At 35.2% G+C, this 21909-nt stretch overlaps 1 protein-coding gene across 1 annotated transcript; it reads right to left on the bottom strand.

Moving 5' to 3' along the window:
• Positions 1–14957: 14957 nt before the first annotated feature.
• On the bottom strand, positions 14958–19514 carry LOC113350033 (transcription factor UNE12-like). The gene is made up of 7 exons (XM_026594101.1): positions 18728–19514; positions 18407–18544; positions 17665–17787; positions 17376–17441; positions 16704–16769; positions 15991–16068; positions 14958–15810 (listed from the first exon to the last, which is right to left on the bottom strand). The coding sequence occupies exons 1-7, from the start codon at positions 19109–19111 to the stop codon at positions 15580–15582; spliced, it is 1086 nt and encodes a 361-aa protein (XP_026449886.1). The 5' UTR covers positions 19112–19514; the 3' UTR covers positions 14958–15579.
• Positions 19515–21909: the final 2395 nt, after the last annotated feature.

Below are 21909 nucleotides of genomic sequence, written 5' to 3'. Positions count from 1 at the left end.
TTATTCTTAGCTAAAACACGTGAATCCATTGTACGCTCAAAAGGAAAACAAACACCGAACAACGTGAACAAGCTAGATAACTTCTTAGTTCCACTTCCACGTTCGATGAATCTGTAACAATGCCAATTGGGGTGATATGGTGGATCAATATTCATGTTTTCCCAAACGGATGCAAAAGAATACCAATAAGCAAAAAAAATAGATAATAAGAAAAACGACAGTACAACTTCAAAAGAAATATTTCGTACTCAATAATTCGCTAAGCCTATCACCGTTAACGGACACAATAAATCATTAATTTCAATGCATATTTTAAAGAGTTCATGGCATGAGTTTCATTAGTTCATACACCCACCTACTGTTTTTCTCGGCGCAGGCGCCGCCATCTATCGACTCGAAGAAATCATTTCCCTTTCATTTTGGGAATCATTACTGATTATCTCTTGGGAATCATTACCCATTTGTGTCTTGGGAATCATTACTCATTTGCTTTTAAAAGTCATTACCCATTTAATTTTAGAAGTCACTGCGCATTTACTTTTTGAAGATGGAACCAAGTTATTTCCATACAAAAATCACGAACTCATGAAGTTTTGAAATCATTTTTTGCTTAACTACGATGAGATGGATCTTTCATTAGCAACCACAACTAATTTTTGAACTTTAAATACAATATACCCCCACCCACCCACCCCTCAAAAAAAAAAACTTAACTGTTATTGATAAAGAGATTGGAATAAAGATTGTTAAAAGAATAATCAAATAAATCTTTCACCAACAATACATGTTCATAGATATGAACATTATACATTTCATAACTCCATGTGACATCCATTTTAATATTTTTAATCATAAATATAAAGTTCTATACAAAAGGACAAATATCACTTCACTCTTGACGTATATGTCACTAGGTTATGACTCGTGTTGTATTATATGTTATACTTGAAATTGTTTGACAGTGAATATGTTTGCCAAAACTTAATTAACATCGGTATGGAAACATTAGTCCAAAAAAAATATGTATTTTGGTATTTGCGGTACCTCTACCATTGGTTCTTTATTCGACTGGTTTATCCAATGTCTCATTGATAATTTAGTACATCAAATATGTTTTGATCTTTTACCAAGTTGTTGGAGCAATATAACATCCCCTTTGCAGTATTGCAACAACAATCGTTTATAACTGTTTGGGAGAAGTTAACGGAGAATAAAAGATATATTAGATACAACCAATTAATTATCGTGAAATTGGGCAAAGACAATTCAACTTGAATTTTCTAACTAAATTATAACAACACAAAGGTATTTCTTTTCAATATTTGTTTTAGTTGAAGATGGTTTTAAATTATGTACTAGTGGTGTTGCATCGTAAACCGATCAACTGAGACGTTTTCTTCCAAGGGGATGATATTGGATATCTTGGATAGTCATGGTTTTTTTCTCATTGGGTTTTTCTTCTTGAGGTTTTAACAAAATAACATGTGTGTGTCCAACTAAAAAAAAAATCTCGATTCACTCAGGTTTTTTTCTTTTGGATTTTGCTGACAAGGTTTTGATGAGGGAAACATCTTAAATAAGTTGCAAAAATAAGTGTTTGAAGAGATGTTCAGAGTATTATTTGAAGATCAACATGTTATTCCTTAAAAAAGAAAGACCAACATATTTCTTATTTTCAACAAAGACGGCTAGTATATGGGTTTTAATCAAAGAAAAACATTAATTAACTAGTCTTATGTTGCATGAGGGGATGTTTATCACCAAATCGCTCTGAAATCTTAGAAAATCATGAAGCAAGTCGTGTGTGTATGTATGGTTACGAACTACGAAACATCATATTCCGCAATCATGCGGGCTTCCTTCGATTAAAGACACCCAACAATATTATATAAAGGCAATGCTACTTACATTGCATGATTCAAATATGGTTATATGAAAGTTGATTGAAGTATCCAAAAAAGAATATTTCTCGAGTTTTTTTTCCACATATGAGCTTGTAAAGAACAGAGAGCTTGAAGTGAGCAAGTACAATTACGTGAAAATCTTGATAATTATTCATTAAAGCATTACCAACTTCTACATTTAAGAATGAAGCACTCAAATATTGGAATGAGATAACTCAAATATTTGTCAAGCTAAAGTACTATAGAAGTTTTCAAGAGAGGGATAAATTTCTAAATTATATTTTTTTCCCTCCACTATGGTTTTCCCACTGGGTTTTCCTAGCAAGGTTCTAATAAGGTAGTTCTCTCAGTTTCACCCCATACTGCACTCTTTATCTTTAGCTCCACTATTTCCCAATAGGTTTTCCTAACAAGGTTTCCACAAGGAAATATTTTTACGTGGTAGACATTGTTAGAGCATTGCTCGGTTGAACCAATCAAGTGTTGGTATGTTAATTTTGGTTGTCGTATTTTAGTATCAAAACTCGAAGCTGCTTGATTTGATTACTAGAGGCAAATTTGTTAGGTTAGACTAGGACCATAGAAATATAGAGACTCGTTCTTGTTACTCATAAAAAAACTGAATACGTATCATCATCAATGAACACATACTTCATTTCGAGGTTAGTAACACAGACATGAATTGTTCCTTTTATATCATAGTTCTTTCAAGTCACTGTTTATTAAAAACATAACATACGATGTATAGTTTGTTTACTTGTGTCTATGACTTGGTCATTATACTATGATAAAAATAGTAAGGAAAGATATACTAGTTGTTTTATACAACTTGGATATATAGAATTACGAAGTATAGTTTATTTATAAGCTTCGTAAATCGATGTTATAATTTGTAACTTGTTAGTATTTAGTGAGTGTGAACTTCCGGATTGAATTCAATCCTTGATCTTATATATATTACGGAATATCCTAAACATAGTCTAAGGGAGTAGACTTGCGAAATTCCGTTTCATAGTCGAAAGAGAGTACATGACCGATCCCAGGACCGATGCCTTGTGGTAAGGACCGATACCTAACCGATCATGTTTGTAATTTAATATGTATTTATATTTTCAATATGTTTGGTAATCTTAAGGTTTATACAAACATCTATACATTCACAGATTGGACTTGGAATGTTCACAAAATGTCGACATGGTGATTCGAATACGTGTTATACTCTTATTACTTAATGTTCAACTATCTTTCTTGATTCTCAAGACTGATCCCGAAATCGAAATATTCTGGTATATTTTAGATATTCGGATTTGAATGATTTTCATATCCCATAGGATTACATATCTCTTATTGCTATATCAGTAAAGTATACTTATGTATGTATGCTAGATAATATTAGTTATCAACTAAGAGTGATTTCGGTATAACAATTGGAATTTTTCAAAACCAAAAATATACATTTATTGCGTATCTTAAGGATTTTCGGTTTTGGTAATTCCTTATTGTCCATACACATTTTAATCTGTGTGTGATAAACTATTAGTAGGAATCAAGTTGTTTGTGCAGAAGATGCCTTGAGGATTGAATATTGAAGACTATATGGATTTTTATTTTTGGTATTCTGATCTTGTGATACTCCGTGCACACTTGATTCTCTGAGATCAAACAAGCAATTTATTTCCATAAGCATCAGACTTGTGGAAAAATCGGGCAAACTAGTTAGTTGATTTTCCTCGTAGAATTTCTTGACTAGAGCTTATCGACTGAAATAATTATTTACACAATATTTGTCTTGGTATTGACCTTTGACCAAAGCAGTTTATATATGGTACGCGAAAGGTCCTTTATAGTCAACTTATCTCTGACCATTTTAAGGTTTGGGAGGTACACAGTGAGGTAGTTACTAGAATAGGTTAGTCCTTTACTGTTTCGGTTTACGATCTAATGAGTTGAGCTAGCATAAGTATTCATAACTTGAGATAGTGGAATCTATCTTGGGATTCACGTGCATAGACCAGATTGGTTGTAGGCACAGGAATACTGAAGAAACTGAGTAACTAAGAATAGTTTACTTAATTTCAACTATACGAAATTACAGTAGTCAAATTATATAGCCGCTTAATTCTCAAAGTGTTCAAAAAAGGTCCCGAGTTTCTTTTGCCAAGAAGTTTTCCTCATTAAAAAAATCTTTTGTGTCGTGTTATTTACTTTACTTTCGCATTATAATTTTCATAGTTATTAACTAAATTAAATACACATGTACATTAATCTACTTGGTATACGATTTCATAGTTAGTTTGGTTTTGAACGCATAACTATATACCAAGCTAACATCTTGTTGAAGTAATGTTTTGGAAGTTATTGTTTCTGTAAGATTACACAAGATATGTCTATAGTAGGTTGATACGAAAGATTGTGGTGTACTTGGCACCCTCGTCATCTCAATTGGTATCAGATCAGGCAAACACGATAAAATCTAACAATCTTTTTTTGGCAGAATCCAACCTACCAAAAACAATGAATTCAGGTTCAGTTAATTTACTACCAAAATTTGATGGTATTAACTGATAGTATTAACTATCTGTGGTAAAATTCTGCTATGAAATCTTTTCTTTAATCCTGTGACTTTGATACTTGAGTATTAGTTTTCAATGGATATGTACGTGCGGAAGTGGCAAAGAAACTGAGTTTAAGAGATTAGTTTCATACATTGAAGAGGAAAAGGTTCTTACCACATAGAATTCAGATGGTTCAAATGCCATGATACATGCGTTAAGCCAAGATTTTCAGCATCATGCATCCACGTGTCAAACATCCAAGGATACTTGGATAGTCTTGAGACTGTATTCGAAGGTAACACGTCATAAAAAGAAGTTATACTTCACTCTCACTTCTGATTGGAAAATTCTTTGTATGGATAATAACGATACTTTTGAGGAGTTTCACTTTAAAATCTTTGAGATTGTCAATGCATCTTTCTATTTAAGAAATATTATTTCTGAAAAATATATAGTTTGCAACATTCTCAGATTTTTACCATCTATACACGAGTCTAGGAAATATTCTTCATGGAAGCAAATCATCTTTCGACACTTTCTCGAAGCTCTCCTGTTGGAAATCTAATGATTGTTGTCCCAATCTAACCAAACAATAGGAATTGCTTTCAAAGTAGAAATAAATTCAAAGGTTCCATCTAAAGAAGAAAAACTTTAATTAGTAGATGATTCATGATTATAATTTATCCTTGTCATATAAGTAAGTAAACAAAACTGTTAGAGCATTGCTCGGTCGAACTCGCATGCGTTTCTATCTCAAGCATGTTTGTCAATGTTAGTGATCAAAACTATAAGTCTTGATTTATAGTCTACTATAGCTAAGTCTCGGACTAGGATAGACATTATAATTGAGCTCAAGAACTCCATGGCGGATCATCATACAAGACGAAGAACTACTCAATAAACTGGTGGAACTTCATCGACTAAAAGGTATGTGGAGACTTGAACTTATCTATCACTCAAAAGTCTATCTACTCTATCTCCTATCTTGAGACAAAAGTCATTTTGCTATATAGACTTTGATTATACACATTTGCTATTTCGAGCCGAGTTTATCTCGCCTATATATTTCTCGAAATATGTGTTGGTAAGCTTTCGCTTTAGCCAATTTCATCTTTACCTAGTGACGAAAGTCATGTTATGTTTCAATCACTTTGAAAATTGCTTTGACGAAAAATGGTTTGTGAATAACAACTATATAACGTCCTATAAGAATGTTTCAATGATTGAAATAAGAGTTTAGATTATATAACCAATGATGGATATAAGCATTGTTGTGGAAACACATATATGTATAAGTCCTTACTCCTTGAACCGAAGTTTGCGAACTTTGTTGATCAAGAGAACCGGAACAAGAGCCGTGAACTTAGTCCGCGAACTGGCGGAAGTTCTCGACCCGAGAAAATCTGCTGGAGTTTGAGAACTCCTTCCGGGAACTTGAGTTGGTTATATCTAAAGACGATTGTTTTTGAAATCATATATATATAAACTAATGAATGCTAATTGCAAACCATGGTTATAAAGTTCATGAACTGATTCGAGTGAATCAAATCGTTTTTGCTTCAATTGTGTCTTGTGTAGTTACATAAGATTTCCTTGCAATTGAACAACTCTTTAACTAGTTCATTTGAGTCATTTGAACTAGTTATGGTGAAAAAGAATATGGTTGATATGAAAGTTCTCATATGGCTAAACATTTGGTTAACTATTGTTGAACCAACAATGTACATGTTTGGGTATGGTTACACAAACCTAGAAACGTGCATTTCATTTTTGTGTAACAAGCTAGGTTTTCGATCTAACGGTTGAAAGATATTAGATTGAATCTAATCAGGTTTTTCATCTAACGGTGAATATTGAATGCTTTGTTACCAAGCTAACATTGATTGCAAACCCTGATTTGAAAGACTATATAAGGGAGAACTCTAGCAACTGGGAAACCTAATCCCCACACCTTACGTGTGATACTAGTTGTGTAAGCTGGAGTCAATTCTCCTTTAACCTTTGGTTTCTTCTCTAAAACCAGGTTAACGACTTAAAGACTTCATTGGGATTGTGAAGCCCGACCGATACTACTTTCTCGTAGTTGTGTGGTTTGATCTTGTTGTTTCTATCGTACGAGTACAATCGCAAAGATTGGCTTGAGATTGATATCTCCAATAGGCAAGATATAAAAGTGTCACAAACATCTTAGTCTCATCTTTTGTGATTCCACAATATCTTCTTTCTCCGCGTCGATTAAGATTATTGTGAGGTGATTGATAATACTAGGTTGTTCTTCGGGAATATAAGTCCGGGTTATCAATTGGTTCATGTTCACCTTGATTTATCAAAAGACGGAACAAAACTTGTAGATATTTCTGTGGGAGACGGATTTATCTATTACTGTAGACTTTTCTGTGTAATACAGATTTGTTTATTAAAGTCTTCGACTTTGGGTCGTAGCAACTCTTAGTTGTGGGTGAGATAAGCTAAGGGAATGTATGTAGTATCCTGCTGGTATCAGAGACGTAAGGAGCGCAACTGTACCTTGGATCAGTGTGAGATTGATTGGGGTTCAACTACATTCCAGACCGAAGTTCGTTTGCAGTAGGCTAGTGTCTGTAGCGGTGTAATACAGTGTGTGTTTAATCTGGACTAGGTCCCAGGGTTTTTCTGCATTTACGGTTTCCTCGTTAAAAAAATTATGGTGTCTGTGTTATTTTTATTCCGCAACATATTTATTTATATAATTGAAATATCACAGGTTGTGCGTTAGTTCAGTCAATTAGAATATCCGACCTTCGGTTGTTGATTTAAATTGATTGACACTTGGATATTGGTCTTTGGTACCATCCAAGTTATCTCTCTAGTATTTGATAAAGACTCGCAGATTTCTATTTGCTTGAGTATAAATCAAATCGAGAGATTGATATATTAACTCCTTTGATATACTTTTATCTAGATTGAGTATGACTGTCTATTTGATTCTCTAGAAAGTATATTGGAGTTTGTCCATACAGATTGCTAAGAGAAATATTGGGTGTGGTTGTTGTATCCCCGCTTTTTCATAAACAACTTAGGAAGGAAATCAAGACAACTATATAAATAAATGAGCAAGGAAAGTAAGTCAGCTAAGGAACCGATGAATGGGCTTGCTGTAATACAAGCTTCCATTTTCCCGAGCAAAAGAAAGCCGAACCGAAAGAGAAAGAATCTTTTTTCATGTATTTCTTGGTTGGACAAATCCAACCGGTCATTTATTATAAATCTTTTTTAAAAGTGCAAGAAGTGGAAGAGAAAATGCAAAGTCTGAATGGTGCACAACCCACTTGAGAAAGTTGTCATTATTCTACTCATTCCTATGAAGATAGGGAAATTGTACTTCTCATTCACAAATCTATCTTCTTCTATGTTGCTCACTCTCAGTTTGGTCCTACTTCTAGTTCATTTTGTAACAAAAATGGAGGAGGCAACTTAGTGCCAAATCTATGACAATCCTTGGCCGAACAAATCTATGACTTCATACTGAACCCGGCAAATGAGCAGATGAATCAGATGATGATATTGATTCAATCATGTCTTTGGTTACTAGATATTTTCGATATCTCTTAAGTAACAGAAATAAGAGATCCATAAAAGATATTCATCATCCCATACGTTCTCATGATCGTGTTCCGGACAAGAAAAGAAAGGCGACGAATATGATGGATATCAGCCACAGTGCCTCAAGTGTAAAGGGTTTTCAAAGCTCTTGGTGTAACTCTTGATGAGACCTCAGATTCATATAACTTTGAAGAAAAGGATACGGCTAATATTGCACTTATTTCTGAATGATTTTTTCCACCAGGTGCCATCTTAATCCATCCATTTCAAACATGGATACATGCCATGATTATGGGTTGCAATCGAGATGGTGAAGGAAAAAAAAGCAATGTGCACAACTGTCAGAATTAAATAAAAACAAAGTTCTTTTTGTAATTTCTATCATCGATATGGGTACAATTTTGATAATTGTTACATGTTCAAAAGAAAGTCAATACTTTAAAATGGATAACTAAAAGACATTTGGATATGTTAAAGAATTTGGATTCTAAAGATCATCATCTGAAGCAAAAAAATTCTAAATTACTTCTCTTCCAAAACTTTTCTTTTTCTGTTGTTGGTGGTGGGTTTTTACTTAAGGCAAAAATTGTAAAAATCTGTGTTTCTGACCTAGTATCAGAATTTGGTATATTTTCATTCTGAAAATAATTTTAGGAGTACGCTAAAATCATATTAGGTGTTTATGCCTATCTCTCAGCATATTTATAGTTATATTTATGTGCTTCACCCAGCAGAACTCATAAAATATACATATATGTGCAGTGTATTTACCGTATGAGTCGGTATGTGCATACATACAATGTTATTAGAATAGTAGTGGTTCATGTTGCAATACTCTCAGATATTCTATAAATTTTTCAGAATATATCCCGGGATCCTAGAGGTATTACCCACTAATACAGAGCAATTCTAAATAATATTGATTCATTACAGTGTTTAAACAAGCTGCACATAAAAAATACTCGATTGAAGCATCACAACTATGTTCATAAAATCAAGTAATTCTCGTGTCAGAGATAAGAAGTACAAGAATCTAACAATTTTGTATGAGCACACGAAATTTTCTTATTTTACTCAATTTTGTATGAGCATGTGAGATTTACATATTCACTCAATTTTGTGTCGACACGCAAAATTTACTTATTTTGCTATATTTTGTGTGAGAATGTACGCAAGATTTACCTTGCTTACGGTTCACGAACCGTTTCACCAACGGTGCCAGGAAAAGTTTAGCAGTGTTTAGCATTGCTATGACTCTCATAAACACCTCTAAGACATCATTGATCCATAACACACTTGTGTATGTGTACCATGATTAAATTCTTAAATTTTTAAATGAACATCAAATTGGTTATAGTTTATAAAACATATTTTCCAGAACAATCATTATATACGGTTCCATAACCGGAACGTTGTGTATATTCTTTTATGTGATTTCAAGACTAATTCTCACACGCTTACTTAAAATTCTAATTAGAGTTAATATAAACAGAGAAAGTGTTTGCTTGAATCTCAAGTTATCATTGCTTGAATTCTAAGCAACCCTCATTCTAGAAAATCTATAATTGGAGATGTTATTTCAACTTGGAAAATCAATCTCTGACACATTGTGTCCTAGTTGATAGCTAGAGTCGTTCTCTATTGACCTAGATTTCCTTTGTCAAACGTTATTAGGTCTACCACTAAAACATTTCGTTTTGGGGATTCGTGAAGCCAAGTTCGACTATCTTTTATCTTGATAGTTTGTGTATCTTGATCTTATTGTTCTGTTTTGATGTTTTTGTAATCTCTTTCAGGAAAGATAGGTAGTAATCGCAAAGTTCTCCTCGTCTCAAACTTTGTGATTCCTCAAGATAGATATCTGAAAAACTATTCTTGATTGATAAGTTGAAAATTGTTAGTGAAAGGGTGGTAATGAATCTAGGCTTCTCATCTAAGTGAGTGTAAGTGTTCCGAATTTGTGAGGTTTTCTAGATTTGTCTATTGCAAACAGATTTCCAAGCCTTGATATTTGAACAAAAGGGAAATCAAATAGGCTTATCTTTTAGAGGCATATTGGTATCAAAAGTCTTCAGTTAGGTTAAAGCAACGGTTAGGCTTAAAGGACGTCATCTAAGGGAATAAAATGCGTAGAGCCTTGCGAGGTTCAAGAGACGTAAGGAGCGCGACTGTAACTGAATTGCTTAGAGGGTGGATTCAGTCTCAACTACATTTGAGTCCTAAGTTTTATAATATGCTAGTGTGTATAGCGGCTTAATAAAGTGTGGTCTTCAAATCTGGACGAGGTCCTGGGTTTTTTCTAGCTATTATGGTTGCCTCGTTAACAAAATTTCTGGTATCTTGTGTTTTTCCCTTTCTGCATAATATTGTTTATGTTTATAATACGATTTACACAAGTAGTACGTATTCAATCTTAGTAGATATGTCTATATAATTGTAATTGATTACGAGACTTGTTTCTTGTAGAATTCGTATCTTGAAAGATAGATAACAAGTTCATTAGTGGAAAAATTCCAATTGGATTATTTGGATACGACTAGATTGATCTTGGATGTTGATTTTTGAGATCGTCCAAGTACCCTTTAACAATCAGGTTCACAGACTCTGTTTTCTATACTTTTCGATAAAGAATAGATAGAGATATAAACTCTATATACATATTTTCAAGGATCATTTAGTAGGTCTACTTGCAATTATATTAGGTTTTGTCCATATAGGTTGCCGATTGAAAAAGTTGGTGGTGTACTTGGTACCCTATCCTTTTCAATTTGTATCAGAGCAGGAAAACACCTTTAGACCTAATAAGTTTGTGTTTTGTAATTGGTCCTTAAAACATATTCTTATGCGGAATTATTTTGGGAGGTTTTCTTCATTCACCTGCAACGTACGCCAGAGTTCCTTTAAGTTTCTTCAGAGATTTATGTATAGAGATTCTAGTACGGATTCTTTAGATACTCTCAAATTAACTGAGACCTCCAATACCTTAGTTGAGGGTAAAGAATTTAAAGGAAAAATAAATGTTCCCCAGGCACGAAAAAAAGTCAAGAAAACGTTCATCAAGAGCATCAGGTTACGCTGTCTTAAAAAATTGTATATCCAATTTTTTAAGGATGCAACAAAGGTAGATATATAAACGAAGATCTCTTTATAGCCATTAAGAATACTCTGGCATTATTGCGACGTCTTGCAATGATCATGAACGAAGCAAATTTTTTACATTGTTCCGACTCTATCAAGTTTTGTTTTCAGCGCGCACAAATTAGTCATATCAAGAAATTGTACACGATCCCTAAAAAAGAAACTTCTGAGATTTTGACATCGTCTACCTGTTATGAAACTCATCCAGTTGTCACTTCATCAACAAGAATGGAACTGAAAGGAAGACTTCCAGCATGTTCAAGAATAATCACTCCTTTGATTATGTTACAGGCACAAGAGGCACAAGAGACGACAACTGTCATTCTGAGATGGTTCTTGCTCACCCAACTTCTTGCTAGCAAGAAATTGGAACCACCTCATCATCTATATTGCTTAAGGTGACAAAAGTAACAGATAATAGTTTTACTTTTTGTGTTTTGGTTTAATTGTGACTATTCCATCCACATGTCTTATCTGATGTTTTGTCATGCCTAGTACATTTTTGATTCAACATTGAAGAGACATAAAAAGACATTCATGTCATGTTGAGCTTCGCTTAATTATCATGAATTGTCACTATCACGTAAAGCCACATGTGTTTTCATGAGTTTCTTTTTAGCACCTGATTCGGTGTCCTTGTGTTTGAATTTATCAAAAAGTATTTTGGATAACACAATTTATTTGATACATTTTATGTACTTATCTAATTATGTATCAACTTCCAATCTTTACCACAAATATTGATTGAATTATTTTTCATCAATAAGGACTTATCTGTAAATCTCAGTAGAAGAATCTAACAATTTTATTTGTAGATTACTTTATTTTTGGTAGTGAGTCAGGAACCGACCATGCCCATAAAGTCTTTTATAAGGTCCAAGGGTTCACGAACCTCCCTTACCTCCTTCTTTCTCAAACAATTCATGAACGAGAAAGGAATGTTAGGGTTAAAAAACCGTTTCCGTTTGCCTTTAATAGAATTTTTTCTATAAATCTTAGTTTAATTCAAGTTTATTGCATATATAAAGCATCAATTGAAGTGACTATTTTCATGCAAGATCTCCTTCAAGTAAGTTTCATCCTTCTTCTTCTTCAATTTACTATTTTTAGTAACACATGGTTAGAATCAAAGGAGATGCTGTAAAATCTAAGAAAAACTCTAAGGATGTTTCAAAGGTGACGCAACCTCTTAATGGAAAAGGTTAAGTTATGAACAAAACATCATGTAGGATAATATTTGTTAATGAAGATTGTACAAAAACCTATGGCAATATTCTTTCAAGAGGTTTCAGCCTTGAAAAGAAGTTGGTCAAGGATCAATTGCATACCAATAAACTATCTTTTTTTGAAAAGTGTAACCTCGATGACATCTTTGATGGTCATGGTGAAGGATTTGATGTTCTTACAAGAGTTTTCTATGCAAATGTTCATAATGTTAATCTTGAGAAATTGTTCTTTAGAACCATGACTGGAAGAAGAGTTTTTGAAGTGGATAGAGAATTGTTGGCTACTCTCAAAAGTTTTCCTATGGGGAATTTAGAGTTTCCTACACCAAAAGATAAGAAGCCATCAATGTGAAACTATCTCAAATCAACGTAGTGGAAGAAGTATTAGCTGGGAAAATTGGAAATTTCCAACTAAAGATCTTTCTATGGCCTTGAAAGTCTTTCGAAAGCTTGGAATCCCAAGCTTATGTCCTTTGTTAATAATTAGGTAGTGATCCAACCCTAATAACAACAAGACATGTTAAAATGGGTAGAATAAGCTTGGTTTCATTAGCATAATATCCTTACTTTTATAGTTATACCTCTCCTTGGTATTACCCATAAACCCCTCCTTTAGGAGATATCTGCAATCATGCCCTTTCTTTTTAGCTAAAACTTAACTTTTTGGTGTTTCCTCTTGAATTTAACGCCTTGACCTTCCTTGATGGGCTATTATAACTTATCTTGTTGGACCCAAATTACTTAGAAATCACCATATAAGCCCTATTATTTCTATATTTGGGCTTGGTTCTTGTATGATCATTTTAGGGTATCAACATTAATCCCTTAACTGTTGACTCGTGCATATAGCTTGAGCAACAGTCGCCCGGTCCCTGATAAACTAAGCGTGTTTCTAGACCTTCCTTTTTCTGTTTCAGGTGCACACTAGACCCTTTAGTCCCACGTCGTATTGCTAACCTTTCCATCTCTGCTTTAGTCTGGTATTGAATCGTCACTTCTCATCACACGTCACTTCAATAATAACTGTTGGTGCCTCTTAGTTTTATAACTGTCTGTCTTTTCACCTTCGTAACTATTATTTTACACCCACCCACCCCCTATAAATGACATCCCTCTACTCATTAATATTATCCTTCTCGTCGTCTATTGCCATAAGTTTCCTATTAGGTCTACGACTAAAATACTTCGCTTTGAGGATTCGTGAAGCCAAGTCTGACTATCTTTTATCTTGATAGTTTGTGTATCCTGATCTTGCTATTATGTTATTAAGGTTTTCGTAATCTCTTTCAGGCAAGATAGATAGTAATCGCAAAGTTCTCTTCGTCTCAGACTTTGTGATTCCTCAAGATAAATATCTAAAAACTATTCTTATTTGATAAGTTGAAGATTGTTCGTGAAAGGGTGGTAAAGAATCTAGGCTTCTCATCTAAGTGAGTGCAAGTGTTTCGGATTTGTGAGGTTTGCTAGCTGTGTCTATTGCAAACATATTTCCAAGCCTTGATTTTTGATCTAAACGGAAATCAAATAGGTTTATCTGATTGGTATGAAAAATCTAAGGGAACCGATTGCTAGAGCCTTGCGAGGTTCAAGAGAAGTAAGGAGCGTGACTGTAACTGAATCGCTTGGAGGTTGGTCTCAACTATATTCCAGTTTGAAGCCTTATAGTATGCTAGTGTCTGTAGCGGCTTAATACAGTTTGGTGTTCAAATTTGAACAAGGTCCTGGGATTTTTATGCTACTGCGGTTTCCTCGTTACAGTATGCTAGTGTCTTGTGCCTTGTTTATCTTTATAATATGATTTACACAAGTAATACGCATTCAATCTTAGTAGATACGACCATATAATCGTGATCGATTACGAGACTTGTATCTTGTAGAATTCGTATCTTGAAAGATAGATAACAAGTTTATTACTTGGCAAAATTCCTATTGGATCATTTGGATACGACTAGTTTGATCTTGGATATTGATTTTTGGGTTTGTCCAAGTACTCTTCTTGACAATCAGGTTCACGGGCATTGAACCAAGCCTTGTGCGATGGCGCACTTCGCACTGCCTCAGACCCGGCTTTGGCTCCTGAGTCACCAATGTAGCTGCATATCTTGGACGAGGATATCTCAACTCCTAAGATAGCGCGAACCCCTTCTCCTTTCTGTCAAACAATATATACGAACCCTCTTTGCAATCCCAATCCTGCGGCATTAGACTTGCAAGAGTTTTGCAGCTGCACGCATGCGCACACAGGTCTGAAACTCCCTCTTTGCTATTGCTATCAGTTTTATCGTGTCATAATTAGACATCCTCAGTAATCTGAAATATGCGATCTGGGAAAACTGTTTTCTGAAAAATTGAATCCCGTCGTAAATACATAATTTCCATGTAACTGACTTAGCTCTCAATAGGGTCAACGCTGTCACCCCCTTTACCCACGATTACATCGCTTTAATAATGAAAAAGGATCTATTAAAAGAGGTCAAAAAAAACTTTTAGAAGCACATCCCACTAACTCGCGACAACAAAGAACGAAAAACAAGTTAAGAGCGCCAGCACCAAGCCACCAACAACGTCAACATGTATTAATGTTTTTACTGTGAAAACAATAAGAAAACATCCCAACACAAACTTTCCTTCTTCACATATTAAACAATCAAACCAACCATGAGTCATTTCAAAATCCATTTCTTCCCTCCTTTACATGACCCACTCTTCTCTCCACTATCACAAAAAGAAAAGTAAAGTATAAGCCTTTAACGATAAAAGAAAGAAAAGAAAATTTTCTTCAGCCTTCTTCCACCACTATCTCTCTCCACCATTGATTAATTTACGAACATACCCGAGAGAGCTTTGACAACCAAAGAAAAAGCTTTGAATTTTTCTTTTTTTGCCTTTCTATCCTTTTCTTTTCGATGGTGATGACATCACATCTTTTGGACGAAGCAAAATTAGAAGAGTGAAGAAACAGTGAAAAAGCCAACTTATGGCATCCGACTTTGATACCAATTGCCAAAAAGTAAGGGGATGAACAAGGGTTTTAGATAACTCTCACGACTTGAGTAAGAACTAAGAACTTACCTGAAGAGGTGGGGTATGTAAGATGGGAAGTGGAGTTACGAATTGACATGAGCAAGTGTTCTTCTTGGTCGGCCGGCTGTGTGGGTAGGTGAGTGTGTGGATCTACTGACTTTGGGCATTTGGTTCAGGTTTGATGGCAGAAGAGTTATCTGTTTGTGTATGGTAAATCGCGCTCGCAAGTGATATGGGCATTATACAAAGGGCCTTGGATTGAAGGAACTGCATTGCAGCTCCAACATCTTCTTCCATGAGCTTTGCTACTTGATGTTCTGTACCATCAGTTGACCACTTCTCCCATGCTTGTCTATTGCTTCCGCCATCACTAGCCTCCCCCTAAAATAGCACTAGTGGTTACTTGGAAAGAAGAAAACGTGAAAGATGTGCACACTACATAAGAACCAAGGATTAAATAACACAATTGATGCATATACTAGACAATTCATAACTGTGATCCACAAATATATTAAAAGAATATTCTTAAGTGTAAGCTCAAGATCCTTCCTGTTTATTCACCTCAACTGATGAAAGTGGCGTGTCAGCAACAAGTTGGGCCACTGCACCAGCTCCTCCTAATCTGCTCATGCTCAGGACCTGTTAATTTCATAAGAGAATGTGGTAAAAACACAATTAAGCTTCTTCAGGTAAGAGAAATTATTTAAGTTTCTTTTGGTAGGAATATTCCTTGTTAACTTAAGACAGGAAGAGACAATTTTGAATTTTCCAAAAGTTGAAAGTTCAGGCTTAAGACTTCTCTGGTTCAACTAGGAACATTTAACCAGATAACTTTTATCTCGAAACTGCCAAAGATTTTTTGACAACATGACAAACTTCACTGACGTGTATGCATGAAAATGCCAAGTGACTAGCAATGGATATTATCTTGCTACAATACTAGGTCAGATGCATAAGCTCTTTTGTGCAAATTAGAATGAGGGAAGATAGTGAAAGCGACAAAGACAAATTGACGGGATGCCTCTTCCATAGTTGAAAATGGAACAAGAGCTTTCGCAAAGACTTGTTTGAACCATGTACAGAAATGAGCCCATACTAGGAGGAACATAACGAAGAAGATGCTCTTTTATAATATTCCCTCCGTTTCAGAGAAACATACACTTTCACTTTTTCAGTTTGGCCTATCTTTTAGGCAAAAATGAAAAAGTGAAGGTATCACTTTCCCTGAAACGGAGGTAGTATAATTTTTAAACTCAAAGGGATGACAGATTTACCTTCACTTGCAGCCTTAAGAATTTGACATAATCCACAATTTCATCAAGCATAGCTGCTCTATCCGTCTGCAGAATAACACACACGACGTAACTCCTAAGAATTGGAAAAAATAAATAAGTAAAATAGAATTATTGTACAAGCTAATTTCTTTTGTCAGAAGATAGTACTCAATAAGAAGTTGAATGACCGAAAAATTAACTTATAATTAGTTTTTGTTTGGGCTCCACGGAAAAACTAACGGCAAAATGTAAGGATATGTCGATCTAAGCAGGTGAAAGGATGCTATTCCATTATAGAATAGATCCTCGCCAACCACTATATGTATATTCAGAAGGCTGATAACCACACTATTCCTGTCAGAAAGACTGGTAGGCATACATATATATCCGGTACTCACCCACATGCATCAATACGACTTTAGCTTTAAGGAAAGATGTGATAGTCTGTTAAGATAATTTCCTTGATACATGAGGAAGTGGCCAAATTGGTTTGGCGAAAAGGAAAGAACATGGGCTTAAACGCAATATGCACAAATTGAGGGTTAGTGCCTATATACCCATCAGTTCGCAATTTTCAGCACAAACATTAAGAGATGCATTTGATCATAGGACAAGATATTATAGTCATAAACCCCAGGGAGGTAGATGATCGCATTCGGTAGGAGGAGTTACCTTGTTGGAACTAGGAACCAGCTCTTGCAAAGCCTTCATTCTTTCAGCTATTCTTTCTCTTCGTAACTGCAATGAAGAAGAAAACCAGACCCTTTATGCAATGCGAATAGAACCCAGAGCTAACTATAACATACACAAGATGTTTGTAAAAACTGATGTCAATGGGGAAAAGATGTCATCAATGACAAAAGAGTTGGAAATACGGTAGTTACATCTATAAACCAAAATATTAAGTTAGCTAGGTAGATCTACATTGATTTGTTAGTCCAAGCTTCTAACAGTTGTTTACCCGCTCTGCTATACTGTGGGGATCAGTGGCTTGTCCTCTTCTAGCTCGCACTCTTGGTCGAATTGCAGGTGGATGTTGTACAGTACCTGCAGCACCTGGTGTAGGTTGCCCGTGGAAAGGCTGCTGCAAAAATGTAAAAACACATCCAACCTCAGAAAAATAGACATCGCAGTTTCTTGCATTGATGACAGAATTTGAAGTCCGAATTATAACTTTATAGCAAGTAGATCAAGGGTGCAACTATTTCCACAAAAACAGCAAATTGCACCATGTTACAACATGACTTTGCAACTGATGTCACATTTGAATCTGATCACCAGCTAATGCAACCAAAGCCTATACATGCCAAATTGGGTTAATCCTAGTATCCGCTAATGTGGTTCAGGAAAAAAAAAATCAATGAAATTTTGTGCTCAATAAGGACAATTGGCCAAGAAACAGTCGGCTTCCTTCAACCAAATTGACATCAATTACCCTTACAGGCGGTAATAATACCAATCGAACAATCGCCCGTGTGAATCCTTGTACGGACCCACTCTTTGACAAATCTTCACAAGTCTCATTTCATTAACATAGGACTGCATTACTAATTACACTACAATTCAAGATAATCACTTACTTTCCTTGCATAAACAAAGATTATCTTGTTCATTGAAATACTTTCAACTAAATAATTAAAACACTTTATCAATAAAACAAAAATTAAATAAATAGTATAAAAAATTATTTGGTGGGACCCAACCTGATGAACCTGATGGGATTGTAGCGTAGGTCTCACAGAATGTTGTTGTTGCTGCTGCTGCTGTACATGATGTCCTCCAAATGCACTGGGAAATAAATTTGACATATGAGCTGAATTCCCTAGCCCTCCTCTGTTATCCTGATTCAGGACCACCATTGAAACAAAAAACGATAAGATTCATCTGAAATTTGTCACAAAACCGTTTTTTCCCGAAATACCATAAACGCATTAGAACAATGTAAAATCCCTAAAAAAATGGAGGTTGATTAAGTAAAGAAGTAAACAAGGAAACAAAATCTAGTGAAGTAATTAATTACTTACATCAGAAGAAGAAGAAGCATGTCCCACTCCTGAAGTTGTTGATGATTCTTCATTTAGCTTCATGAAACTAGTACTACTAGTTTTCCCTACAGATTGTTCTAAACCTAACCCTAATGGAAACAGATTTCCTTGTTGCTGCTGTTGTTGATGATAAATATTACTATTCCCAGAGTTGAGTTGTAAAAGCATAGATGAAGATGGTGGTGGTGTTGTTCCCGCCAAATGTCCATCATTTGTAGTTAAACCTGAAGAATCATGACGCTGGTGTTGGTGATGGTGGTTTCCAGGGTAAGATGGAATTGCTAAGATCTGTTCAAAGAAATCATCTGTTAATCCTTCTGGATGATTCTGATGATGATTAGGCTGGTGGTTACTATTAGCCATGATTAATACTGGATTGAGAAAGTGAAAAACAAGAAATGATGCTAGGGTTTTTTAAGGACTGGGTATCTATGCACTGTAAGAGAGAGAAGGTTCTTGAGAAAACCCGAAAGCGTCCGTAAAACGGGTTACAGATCCGTCACCCGATAAACCGGAGTGGATTTTGAAGTTATGTGAGAGTGTTTTTTGTTTTACTTATACAAAAAGAGAACAGAAAGCTGAGAGGCGAGGGAGGGACTAGGGAGAGAGATGAAGAGACTGTACTATGGAGAGAGAGATGGTTTGGTACTTGGAAAGAAACTATCTACTTTCACATCTCGTTTCTTGGGCTTCCAGAGAGAGAGAGAGGAGAATTTTGAGTAAGTGAAGAACTGAATTGGTATGATTTAAGGGGGAACTTTTCTTCTTTTTTTTCATCGTGGTCGTCGTCGTCATCATCAATGTCATGTATCACTAACAATGCCTAGGCCAAGCATTATGGGAACAGGCATCCTTTCGCTATCCTTCATATGTAGGGAAGGTATATGGGTCACAGAGCAATTTAATTATGGTTTATTTTTATCCCTTTCTTACATGACACGGAAATCGAATTTCGTATAAATAGTGTCAAACGTAAACTCAGTTTCCGTTTTCTCCGGAAAAAAAATCCGTGGGAATATATTTATATAGGTAAAGAAAGATAAACGCGGGGATATAACAACCACACCCAATATTTCGTTCGGCAATCTGTATGGATTAAACTCCGATATAATTCCGAGAGCACCAACTTAAAAGCGAAACTCAATCAAGAAAGATACCAAAGAGCTTTGTCTCTTTCACAATACAATCAGTAAATCAACTAGATAGAAATCCGTGAGACTAATTGATATGAGAATAGCTTCGATGGTACCAAAGACCAATGTCTGGGAGTCAATCAAGTTCTATCCAACAAACAAGGTCGGATTTATCAATTGTGATTGAACTACGCACAACCTGTGATATTTCAGTTCTATAAACAAATATAACGTGGAAAAGAAATAACACAGACACCAGAAATTTTGCTAATGAGGAAACCGCAAATGCAGAAAAACCTCGGGACCTAGTCCAGATTTGAACACCACACTGTATTAACCCGCTACAGAATCTAGACTACTACAAGTTAACTTCGAACTGGAATGTAATTGAGACCTAACCAACACTCACACCGATTAAGGTATAACCGCGTTCCTTACGCCTCTTGAGTCCCAGCAGGACTCTGCGCACTTGATTCCCTTAGTTGATCTCACCCACAACTAAGAGTTGCTACAACCCAAAGTCGAAGATTTATAAACAAATCTGTCTCTCACAGATATGTCTATTCTGGTTTTGTTTCCGTCTTTAGATAAATCAAGGTGAACATGAAACTCAACTAATAATCCGTTCTTATACTCCCGAAGAGCAGCCTAGAAATATTAGTCACCTCACAATAACTAACTGATTAACAGAAGAAGTTACTGCAGAATCACAAGAGTCTGAGACGAAGAACTGTTGTGATTACTTTTTATACCTATCACCTATCGGAGATAAATCTCGAGTAAATCTTAAAGAAGATAAAAATCAATACGATAGAAAACGTCAGATCAGAATACGAAACTACAGAAAAATAGTTGGATCTGGCTTCACGAATCCCAAATGAAGTCTTCAAGTCGTTAACCTAATAATGGTTTCGGAAAACCTAGGTTAAAGGAGAATCGACTCTTGTTTACAACTGGGACAATGAGAGTGTCGGGATTAGGTTTCCCAGATGTTAGAGTTCTCCCTTACATAGTCTATCAAATCAGGGTTGCTTACAATCAAAGCTAAGATAGCTTAGTAACAAAGCAGTTGATATTCACTGTTAGATGAACTCTTGATTTAAGATTCAAGCTAGGTCTGCTTAGAAATTAAGCAATCAATTTCCACTGTTAGATGGTATTAGCTTGATATACACAAATGAAATATACCTATATTTAGATATGGATGAACCATACCCAAACGTGTATACCTTTTGGCTCAATAATAGTTAACCGAAGTTAGCCACATGAACATTTATAGTTTAGCCACATTCATCTAACACTTCTAGATCAAATATGATGATCAATCAATCATGATAGATAATCAAATGAATCTAATTGTGTTTCAAGAGAGTTATTCAAATGTTCACTATCTCATAGAAATATATATGAACCATTTGAAACAAAATCGGTTTGGTTTGTAATTTTACAAAGTACTTATACAAGAACCAATTCATGAACATAATGCCACGGTTTGTAAAACTAGTTCACATACCTTATTCCATTAAAGTTCCAGGGACTTTAGTTCATAAATTGAGTTCGCAAACGAACATGAGTTTATGAGTATGTATTTCACACTTACCAATTTTAGAACCTTACCACTGTGTTCGCAAACAAAGTACGCGAACAACAGTTCCGGACTTTAGCCTTGCCTTTCTGTTCGCAAACAGAGTATGCGAACAACATGACCGAACTTATCCTTGTCTAGTCGTTCTCAAACAGAGTACGCGAACAATAGCTACGAACCTTTTCACAGGTAAACCCGTTCGCAAACAAGAGTTCTGGACCTGAACTAGAGCTGCATAGTGCACATACAAAGTATACATACTGTGATATATCCAGGCATTGGTAGTCGTTCTAAACTCTCATTTAATCATTGAAACATCCTTAGAAGACGACAATGGCATACCCCTAGCTTCAAGTAATTTTCAAGTGATTGATTGATCATTCCCAAAGTAACATCCAATGATTGTCTCACACAAATCATGTAAGATGTTCAAGGTAATTTTC

This window comes from Papaver somniferum, chromosome 2, assembly GCF_003573695.1.
Source record: "Papaver somniferum cultivar HN1 chromosome 2, ASM357369v1, whole genome shotgun sequence".
Classification (NCBI taxonomy): domain Eukaryota; kingdom Viridiplantae; phylum Streptophyta; class Magnoliopsida; order Ranunculales; family Papaveraceae; genus Papaver; species Papaver somniferum.
The sequence above is the reverse complement of the archived record's forward strand: the minus strand, read 5'-3'. Positions and strand labels throughout refer to the sequence as shown.

Coding starts and splice junctions, on each gene's coding strand:
- LOC113350033 (XM_026594101.1), bottom strand. CDS start 19,111: ATGGCTAATAGTAACCACCAGCCTAATCATCATCAGAATCATCCAGAA. Junction 18,545..18,727: donor ATGCTTCTTCTTCTTCTGAT/GTAAGTAATTAA, acceptor GTCCTGAATCAG/GATAACAGAGGAGGGCTAGG. Junction 16,770..17,375: donor TGGTTCCTAGTTCCAACAAG/GTAACTCCTCCT, acceptor GTTATTCTGCAG/ACGGATAGAGCAGCTATGCT.